The following is a 10,556-nucleotide window of genomic DNA, read 5'->3' on the forward strand; positions in this document are numbered from 1 at the left end:
TACAAACTGCAACAACTTGAGCGGAGCATGGCAGAGGCAGGGTATGTACAAGCTCAATAATAAGGACTTTTGCTTGTGGCGTGGGGAGTCCGAAGTAGCTGTGGGGCTGCTGGTACAGGTGCGTCATGCAGCAGTTACAGCTGAAGGTCCTGGGAAGCCGTTGCCTTTTCTAGAAGACAGGAAGCCACCTGTTCGCCTACTGCAGAGACTCTAGTGTCTATGGAAGAAGAGCTCGCCCTCTGGCCATTCTATTTAGTTCCAGTCAGTTTTTAAAATTAGTGCTTAGCCAGAGGGGATGGAAGTCCAGGGCAGCTGTGCTGACCCTGGTGATCCCCTTGGGAGGCATCTGTCCAATTACCTCTGCCTTGGAGCAGGCTCTGGAGTGAGAAAGGTTAGCAATGGGGGCCTCTACCCGGGGGCTCCCTGTGCAGGTTTGTGCTGGGAGAAGTGCAAGTGTCCTGGGGTCTGGAATTTACAGACAGGCTTCCAACGATCTACAACTCGATACAGACACCTACCCTGTCCCCAGAACTGCCCGGGGACGTGGCTGTTATTAGAGCGGTCCTCTTCCATCTACCTAGATTTGTATGTTCTTCAGATAATTCAGCTCCTGGGCTCTGATGTCCTGTGTGACTCTTCCAGACTTCCACGTGTGTTGGGTTTTCTAGGGACTTCATCTATTTTGACAAATTAATTAATGAATTTGATTTTGGCCGTTTCACACATCCTGACCATCCACCTTGGACAGAGTGTACACTCACATGCACACACATGTTCCGACACAAGCACATGCAGTGTGAGGCTTCACTCTGGGGCTCCTCAGCTCCTCCCTGTGGAGAGACCTGGTTCCTGGGACCCCATGTTTCTTTTCCATTTCTCCCTCACCCACATGAAGCCCATGCAACCAGTCCATTTCCAAGGAACGGGCTGGAGAGGTGGAGCTCACTGAGACCTCGTGTGTCCGGCGTGTTCTCACCTGCCTGCAGTTCTTGGTGGGAAGCTGACCTTGCGGGGCGCGGCTGCTGTTAGCCGGCAGCTTGCTCACCTAGACCAGGTGGCTCTGACTCCTACCCCCACTCCCGGCCCTGCTTTTCTTGTGCCACCTCCTGTCTCGCCTGCTGGACCCGCACTGTGACCCCTCAGACCGGGTGTCTGTTTTTATCCACTGGTGCAGCTCCAGCCTGGAAACTCATGACCTGCACTTCCGAAATTATTTCTTTAAAGTTTCCTCCCTCCTTTTCTCCTTTCTTTCCAGAATTCACAGAAAGAAAGTCTCCAGTTTTGGTCTCTTGGATTGTATTGTGCTTAGTCATTTCTTATCTTCTCTCCCCTAGTTTTATTCTTTGTTTTTTTCTCTATACCCTGTGAACTGTTGGTGAATCCTTCATTTATGTTCCCCTGTTACAAAAATCAAAATCTTTTTGTTTTTTGAGTTACAGCATCTTTACTGACTGCCGTGTTTTCTCTCATTCATTCTGTAAGATCAGCACTATTTTCCTTAGTTGTTTTTTAATGTTTTCATTTTCTCCCGCACAGGCTGTTCATTGAGTTCTTATCTTTTTCTCTCTGTCATGTTAGAAGTCTTCCTCAGCTACCCGACGGGCTTGATTATCTGTTCATACTTACAGTGGGTGACTCAGAAGCACCCCAAGAGTAATGAACGTGTGGCTTGACTCTGTCCTAGGGTCCCTGTCTGGGCATTTGCCTTAGAGAACCCAAGACCCAGTATCTTTGGGTTTGTGCTGCAGGCTGTTCTGAAGGGTCTTGTAATTTCCCACCCCTCGTGGCCACCGCTGGTCTGTTCCCACTGCAGTAGCTCTGTTCCTGGCTGTCCGTGTCACTCTCTGCTGCCAGGGTGACCAACACAAACTGTCTCTTAGCACTTGGGAGCAGGGAGCATAGATGGGGGGCGTGTTAAGCTCCCCGTTTCCTAAGCCGAGATTGGGGTCTGCAGAGCCTGTTGCTGCCCTGCCCATCATCTCTTCTGCTTCTGAAAGTTTGATTCTATTTTCTCCTCCTCTGATCTCATTGAGTTAGTATGGTGTGTGTGTGTGTGTGTGTGTGTGTGTGTGTGTGTGTGTGAGTGATTGGGGGGTGGAACCCAGCGCCTTTGCACTGACCTATATCATCAGTACCCCACTTTTTTTTTTTTGCGTGTATAATTTTTTGGTACATGATTACAAATGTGTATCACCAAACCTGGCCTTAGATTTACACACAATTTGTAAAACGTCCTTGCCATCATTTAGGTAGAACTTCAAGAGAAAGCAAAATGTTTGCGTCTGTGTAACCCACAGTCTGTAATCGGATCTTTGTGGACAGCATTTATAATGACAAGGAGCCTTTGTCGTCGTCACCTGTGTCACAGGTTTTCCGTGTGTGAGAAATGAGATCTCAGTGAGCCGCAGTTGGTGCCCCTGAGGCCGCAGATCCGCCCCGATCAGTGCTGTGTCTCTGAGATCATCTGTGACCTTTTGAGTTATTTGTATTTCTGCATGGATTTAGCTCTTCCTGGCTGTTGGATTTGAGGGATTGCTGCCTCGGCCTGACCTCAGGTCTCAAGACACTTAACCTCTAATTTGGTGATTGGGGGTTCGTTATATGCAGCTGCCTCTCAGCAGTATGTGTGTCACTCAGACTCAGTTTTGCCCTTTAGCATCTGCCTCTTGCATGAAGCAGCTTGGCTTTTTCAGAGCTGGTTTTCTTCAGATTGTCCTGGGAGGGAGCCATACATAGATTCAGTCTGGGTGCAGTGTAATCTTAACATAGTGTTAACATAGTGTAACATAGTGTTAGGGCCTGACCACGCCCCCACAGATGTCGGGGGGCCTCACCTGTGGCATGGCTGTACCGAGACTGAATTTCTAAGTAGATAAAGTTGTGAGGACGAGTCCCTGATCTCTTAGGACTGGTGTCTACATAGTGAGAGATCCTAGGGTGGCACATGCCCAGGACTCTGTGAGAGGCAGAGGCAGGGGATAGCGTGCTGGAGCTCGGCTCTGCAATTTAGTGATTTAGCAAGACCTTGTCTCAAAATGAAAAAGAAAAGGTCTTGGAATGTAGGTCAGTGCAAAGGCCCTGGTTTCAGTCTCAAGTGCTGAAAAAACACACACAAACATATCCCAGCCAGCAAATTCGTCTGCCCGCTTCCAAACCAAGCAAACACTGGAGAGGAGCAGGCAGCCGAAGCCAGCAAAGGGTCTGTACCAGGAGTCTTTCGCCTTCCTGTCCTTGAAGAAGCCTGGACCTGGTGCTTTGCAGCAGCAGCCCCAGCTGACAGGAAGCCTGATCTGTGATGCAGTGGTGTGGTATTCTTAGGCAGTGCTGCTGTCAGCCTTGAGCTTCAGACTGGCGTAAGTGTGCAGCGGTGGCTGTGCGGTCACACTGTGCGGTCAGGCTGTGCGGTGCCCTAGTCCCGCCCGCAGCTGGGGCCACACACAGACCCCTCCCTCCAGGCTCTACTGTTCAGTGACCTCTCGGCAGCCTGGCTGGGCTGTCTTTGGCCTCCATAAGTGCCCATGGTGGGAACAATGGAAGGCTCTCTGGGGCCTGGTCTCGCTGACACGCATGTCAGTGATGCGCCTCTTCCTGGGACACGTCAGAGTCACCCTCTGTCCGGAGCGTGGTGTCACATATGTCTGACGTGGCCTCCCGTCCTGTCCCTCAGGATGTCAGGGACAGGGCGGATGTTCACCTCGCAGGCCCTCTTGCCCTGTTCAGAAGTGAGGAGGAGGGGCAACCTCTGCGTGTTCCAAGTGGAGGCACAGTGGGCAGCTAGACTTCACTTAGCCGGGGCATGGGGTGCACAGTCACCCAGGACTGGGACGGTGTGCTGCTGGGGTCCAGCTCCACACAGGAAGGTCCTGTGCAGGGGCTCTGTCATGGTGCTGGAACAAAGGACAAGGAGACCTGAGGCGTAGTCGGTGTGGATCACATAGAGGGAATGAACAGCACAGGGAGGTGACGGGGAGACAGCAAGCTCAGCGTGGGGAGCACAGCTGCAGTCCTGGCACTCTGGGAGGCCGAGGCAGGAGGATCTTAAGTCTGAGCCAAGCCTGGCTAACTTCGCACCTTTGTAAGATCCTGTCTCAAAATTGTAAAAGGTTGAGGATGTAGCTCAGTGCAAAGGCCCTGGGCTCAGTCTCCAGCACTACATAAATAAAAGGAGGGTTGCGGGGAGGACCGCTCGAGAAGAGCCTGCAGACACAGGTCTGGTGTGCAGCTGTGTTTCTGGGCAGGGTTTCTGTAGTGTACACATACTCTCAGCTCCTCTGATGGGCTGGGAGAAAGGAAGTCCAGACTGAGATCAGAACGATTGAAGACTTCCTGAGTCCCAGTGAGGCCACTGGTGGCAGAAACTCTGCTTGCGAAGAGTGAATGGATCTGGCTGTTTGGAGGTGAGGGCCTGGGAAGGGGGCTCCTTCGGCTATGCGGCTGCTTTCACAGTGGTGCGGGACATTCGAGCGGTCAGCATGGGCAGGGAGATGACAGTGTGACCTCACACCACAGCTAGCAGTGTTCGCAGAGTCCTCAGGCACCATCTCAAGGAATGGTGTCACTAGAAGAAAATGTCTCAAAACTCATATCTGGCTAATTATGCATTTATTTGGCATCTCCCCTCAAAGCGCGCAGCTGCTGGATGAAAAGCCAGATGCTATTTAAATTCAGCATATCTTACTTCTCTGAACCCAGGCACCTAGGTGTTTTCACTATGCTTTTAGGTTGGAACAGGAAACTGTTGCTTGTCTTGGTTCGTAGAGTTGGCCAGATTTCTTTTTTTCTCTCTTTAAGACAGTGGTACAAAAAGTCCGTGTCTGTTTATAAGTCAGGTGTCAGCGTATTAGATATACATTCACCCCGGCGGATGCCAACCTTTTACAGGTGCTGTGAATTGAAAGCCCTCACAGCTCAGCAAGGCTTTCTTGCAGAGCTGCCTCAGTTTCCTTCATTCCAGGTCATTACTGTACAGTGATTTTGGAGAAGCAATTTTCTTGAGAGTACAAATTGGATTATCCCTCTTTATTGAATTGAAATTCTTAACAAGGCTTTCTACTAATGAGATGTTGTATGCACATTAGTCTGGAAAGGCTAGTTGGAGTCCATTTAGTTAGCGTTTCGGAATTAGAAGTCATTGATTAAAGCTTTACTAATAACTCATGCTGAGTTCAGTAATAGAAGGCTTCTACAGAGGCTTCTGACACAATCATGAAACTCTATCATGTGAGCAATGGTGACACAGGACTCGGAGTTGGCTGGGCCATTGCTGCATGGTCGAGCTCCCTGCCAGGGCCACTGCTGGCCCTCCACCCCCAGGAAGCATTTCTCCAGCGCTGGGACTTCAGGGGCAGCGACAGGAAACCCTCACCGCTCCAGCTCTGGGCTTTTGGTAGGAAACTATCCTTGGGATGTGTAGAAGCTTTTACTTTAAGCAAGGAAAAAGAACCAGGCTCTCCTGTGTGTGTGTGTGTGTGTGTGTGTGTGTGTGTTTGTTTTCCCCTATATTTTTCCTTCTAGCCTGACAAGTTTTTTCTTTTCAGTTCAAGATTGATGGAGAATGGTGGACGTGGATTGATTACAACCGCTTCCAGGAGCTCATCCAGGAATACGAAGATAGTGGTGGATCCAGAAGTTTCTGTGCAGAGAATTACATGGCCCGAACTCCTCATTGGGCCTTGTTTGGTGCCAGCGAAAGAGGCTTTGATCCCAAGGACACGAGACATCAGAGGAAGAGCAGATCAAAAAACATTGCTGGATGTTGAGCTGGTCTGACGTCATCATGTAAAGGACGAAGAGGAGGGACCCAGGAGGTCATTGGATTCCCATGACTTCCAAGGACAAACCCTGCCACATAGATGTCATGCAGTTAAGATGCAAGTCATGTCACAGGACTGGAGAGACTGCATCCACACTCTGAGTGCCTAGACTTGGCCCAGCATTTCTTACCAGAACTCAGGCCACTTCTGGATTTTATTTCTGAGAGGACCATCATTTTGTGGGGGAGAAGACAGTCATGAGCAGAACATAATTAATACTTTTTTGAGTCATAGTTTAGGAAGATTTCCTAAAACACTATTCATGAGTGTTGTATGAAGAATAAACAGCCCTGCCTCTTCCTCCTTCTGGGCTCTTGGTTTTTTGTTAAGCTGCCACTTGGCGTGGGGCTGTGCCTTCCTTAGCTACTATATCAGAATGCCACCCCTTCCTGATGCCTTTACACGATACTCCAGGAAATATTTTAAGTTGTCACAGTTTTCAAGTTTCTTAAATACTGCACCAACTGCTTTAAAGTTTTGCCTTTTACTAACTGTGTGGGAAATTGTTTTGGACATTGCACTGTACTGGATTCCTCCAATCCCATACATATTATACGGGCAGGATCAGAGTAGAAGCTCTGTGTCAGAGAAATCAACTTGTGATGACAGCAATTCCCAGCCTCAGCAGCACCCTCCGCAGTGAGGAGGCCGCGCCAGGCCTGGAGGCCGCCGTTGGCCTCGCCTCACAGCAGGCCGCCATCTTTGTTCCCTCCCGTGACCCTTGCTGCTCGACACAACCTGGTCTTTAAATTTCAGATTGTTTCTAGTTAAAAACATCATGCTTAATAGTTTTATTTCAGTTGTCAAAGTTATTTTAAAATTCTTTTATCCAAAAAATTAATGAAAGTCTTTCATAAAGACTTGACATATGAATATTCTTTTACATGCTTAAGATCTCTCTGGTCACATAGTTCTGAGCCCCAGCAGACCCGCCCTTTCATGTTGCACTGTTTTATCAGAGCTTCTGTTCTATAGTGAACTAAAATCCACAGATGATATCATGTACACCTACCCACTTAGTTGAACACTGAGTGCCATATTTCGTTTTTAAGTGGAAGACGGTGACTACAGGAAAATCCTGTCTTTGTGTTTACATCACTTTCAGGATTTCACTTCTGACACTGGATGTGGCATGCGGGGTCCCACGTGATCAGTGACAGTTCAGTCCAGTTCCATTGCTGCTGTGGCCGTGTCTAGATGTCTCCCCAAAGCCTCATGCAGTCGGAGGTGGTGTTGGGTCTAGAATGTGTGGTGCTGGGATGAACTCTGGTGCAGTGCTAGGCTCAAGGGCACAGGATTAAGGGGGAGTGCTACCCATCCTGAGTGGCCTGGACAAGCCATAAGGGACAGAACTGTTATCTTTGCTTTCCTTATTTTGCTACTTCTGCCTGCATGGACTGTTACTCCTCTCTCTGTGGTGCCCCTCTGCCGTGTGATCCTGCCTTGGAACCAGCCCGTAATGGACTGAAACCTCTACAAACTGTGAGCTAAATAAACCTCTCCTCCTTTTAACTTTGGGTGTTGAGTATTTTGTTTCAGCAGGGCGAAAAGTAAACTGCTCTGCCACATAGTAGCCCGGATTATCCATAACCTCTACTCCACTCCTCTCTAGGTCGGAGATTCCCACCACTCACTTCTTGGGTTTGTAATTTGCTGCCAGGGCTCGTGGGACCCAGGGTAACAGAACACTTCCTATTGCTGAGGTACAAAGAACATTTCACAGGATGCAAAAAGCATGAACAGATCCATATAGGGCCCCAAGTGCAGGAGCTTCTGTCCCTGTAGTGCTGGGGTGCATCCCCCTTTTGATACATGGATACGCTCACCATCTGAAACTATCTGAACCCCATAGTGGAGGAATTTTTACGGAGGCTTCATTGCATGGGCATAATTAGTCTCCCAGGGCCTTTGCCAGGAGCCCAGCGAGACCAAGCCTCTCTGCGACAGAAGGGGGATCCATGCCCTGATGTTCAGCTGACCAGGAGCTGCGCATCAGGAACTGGGAAGATGTAAGAGTGAGCACTCCCTGAGCACTCTAGAAATTACTATGGTCCTAGGAGTTTTGAGCCAGGACACAGGACAGAGACTAAATAATTTTCATTATGTCACTTTGGGGATCATGACAGAGTATCACAGAAATTCTGCCTTTTTCAAGTCCAGTGCATCATCAAGCTCTGTGTAGTCTCCTGTCCTCACACCAGAGTGAGGTTACCAAGGGCAATGAGACAGCATTGCACTGTTAGTGGTTGCTGAAGAGTGATGAGAAACACCTTCAGTCTAGTGGCACAGGCCTGTAATCCCAGCAGTCGGGGAGGCTGAGGCAGGATGCTCTTAAATTCAGTCCCAGGCTGGGAAACTTAGTGACCTGTCTCAAAAAAAAGAGGGTTTGAGATGCAAATTAATGCAGGTTAATCCCATGTGTGCCCTGGGATCAGTTCCCAGTACTAGAGAACACACTGTCAAGTAAAATGAAGTGTTAAAAAGCCAGCGTTCATGCCAAGGGACCCACAGGTGGGGAGCCAGGCGGCCAGGGAGCAAGGTGAAAGGCCAGGCACGCAGGGCAGGGGGCCAGTGCTCGACCCCATCAGCCAGGCTCAGTTTATTGTGAATTGGGGTCTTGTTTAAGATTTAACTTGAAGGGAGCTATTTTGTTACTTCAAATGATAAAAACAGAAAACCCCTCACAGAGTGAGTGAGTCTCTGAGCCCATTAGCTTTAGGTACATAAAGGAATGTTCTTTCATGCCAGAACATATTGATCTGCTGCCTCCTATTAAAAAATAAATAAATAGCATGGCACATTAATCCCAGCTCACAGTCACAGCAGAAAATGTAAGATGCCTTAGGGAAAAAGCCAAGGACTCTATGCAGGGAAATAAGTTTGCTGGAGAATATAAAAGAATGAAAACACTAGGCATGCTTAGAAGGTGACCTATTTACAAAATGTCCTCATTTTCAGTGAAGTTTATTTTTTGGTGTTTAAGCTAATTGAAGAATTAGCTAAATAGGTGGGGATAGTTAAGAAATTTTTTAAAACATCTATGACAGAAAAGTTGCTTTGTGAGATATTAAACTTGTTACCCAAGGAATGAAAATGATACGAGATTCGTTTCCAAGGCGACAGGGTGGGGATCTTAGTGCAGCTTGCTCCGTCCCGAAAATGAGCAGATTTATGAGCAAAACCAATAAAACCATCCAGTCTGAGAATTCTGAAAATCAACCAAGGTTTCTCTAAAACTGCAAATCATCCCCATAAAAAGAAAGTACTGATTCTTCAAATTAACAATTGATTTCACCAGAAGCCTTGAAGGCCAGAAGATAGTCGGGTAGAATAGACAGCCAAGCTCGACCCTTCTTCAGGAATAAAGGGGACTTGACGATATGGGCCGATCAACAGGAAGCAAGGGCATTTGAGCACTAACAGAACTGCCAGAAGAAAGACCAGTGACCTTCGGGCTTTCAGGAAAGGACTCTAGGCTTCAGCGTGAACCCATCTGAAGAATACAGAGTGCTGGTGAGTGTAACTGTGTCTAGGTTATGAAAGACTATCGATATTTTTATTTGTAATATTTGCTTTTGTTTTAAAAGACAATTGCCTATACTGATACAACTAGATTGATTTTCACTTAATAAAGTTATTTTATTTATTTTTAAAAAGGAGGCCAGGACTGTGGCTCGGTGGTAGAGCACAGGCCTTGCACGCTTGATGTCCTGGATTCAGTTCCTGCATGGTAAAAAAAATAAAAGAATATTTAAAAAACTGCATTGATGGACTAATAATGTGTGTTATTTGTGTGATCATAATTGCATAAAGGCGGGGCAGGAAGTGAATTCATGAAGTAAAATGCACTCACTGTATGAGAACAACTGTTGCCCACCACTATTGAAAGCGAGCTGATACAAATAGATTGTGTGCAGATACTAATCGGAATCCTCAGGACAACCACTGCGCGAATACATTTTAAAAGGCAGTAAAAGATACAAGGTAGTGAAACATATACTAGAAATATTTAACACAAAAGAGCAGCAAAAATGGAGAAGACGTAGGCATAAGTCACTATAAAGAGAAGTGGCAGATGTAAATCCTACCTTAGAGGTAAATACTATTTTTTTAGATAACTTATTGTGTCTAAAAAGACAGAAATGGCAGAATGGGCTAAAGTAATAAAAATGGACTAAACTAATAATCCGACTGTGTGATATCTATAAGAGAGCTTTACATGCAAAGGCAAAGAGAAGTAAAAGGATAATTAAAGCTATGCCACACACACAGTCCCCAAAAGAGAAGTGGGGTGGCTCTACTGACACATAAGAAAACAGACTGTAAGAAAAAATTTTTGCTCAGACCAGTCCGCAGTGGTAAGAGGGCCTGTTTAGGAGAATGAGGTGAGTTCCGAGACAGAAAAGCTGAAGTCTTTAACTAAAAAAAAAACCCCTGGCAGTTTATGGGATGAAGACAATTAAGCAGTTAACAGTCTGGTACTTCTGCGCCCCATTTCTAATAATAGGAGCGCCCGTCAGAAGATGGATGGGGAGGTAGGCTGCAGCAGCACTGTAAGGAGGCCCTGCTGGCCCGCAGAGGCCCGCAGCCCAGCGCCTTGCTACCCAGCGGCGTGACGGGCTCTCCGGAGAGCTCAGCCCGAGTCAGGCCGTGAAATCAGTCTCCGCAGACCCGAAAAGACTGGAGTCGTGCAGAATATATTACGGTCCTAGCAGAAGGGAATTAGAAATGAGCCACGGGGAA

At 47.6% G+C, this 10,556-nt stretch overlaps 1 protein-coding gene across 6 annotated transcripts in view; it reads left to right on the forward strand.

Moving 5' to 3' along the window:
- Nucleotides 1-7,325, forward strand: part of LOC100721498 (S-adenosyl-L-methionine-dependent tRNA 4-demethylwyosine synthase TYW1) — a 174,872-nt gene extending 167,547 nt beyond the window's left edge. For all 6 annotated transcript variants that reach the window (XM_013148267.3, XM_063234465.1, XM_003465802.5 and 3 more), the window contains one exon: nucleotides 5,538-7,325. In XM_013148267.3, the coding sequence (XP_013003721.1) occupies nucleotides 5,538-5,759 (222 nt within the window). In that variant the 3' untranslated portion in view covers nucleotides 5,760-7,325. The remainder of the gene's footprint in view (nucleotides 1-5,537) is intronic.
- Nucleotides 7,326-10,556: the final 3,231 nt, after the last annotated feature.

Source organism: Cavia porcellus, unplaced genomic scaffold, assembly GCF_034190915.1.
Source record: "Cavia porcellus strain 051 isolate PalLab524CR breed Dunkin Hartley unplaced genomic scaffold, mCavPor4.1 scaffold_23, whole genome shotgun sequence".
Taxonomy (NCBI): domain Eukaryota; kingdom Metazoa; phylum Chordata; class Mammalia; order Rodentia; family Caviidae; genus Cavia; species Cavia porcellus.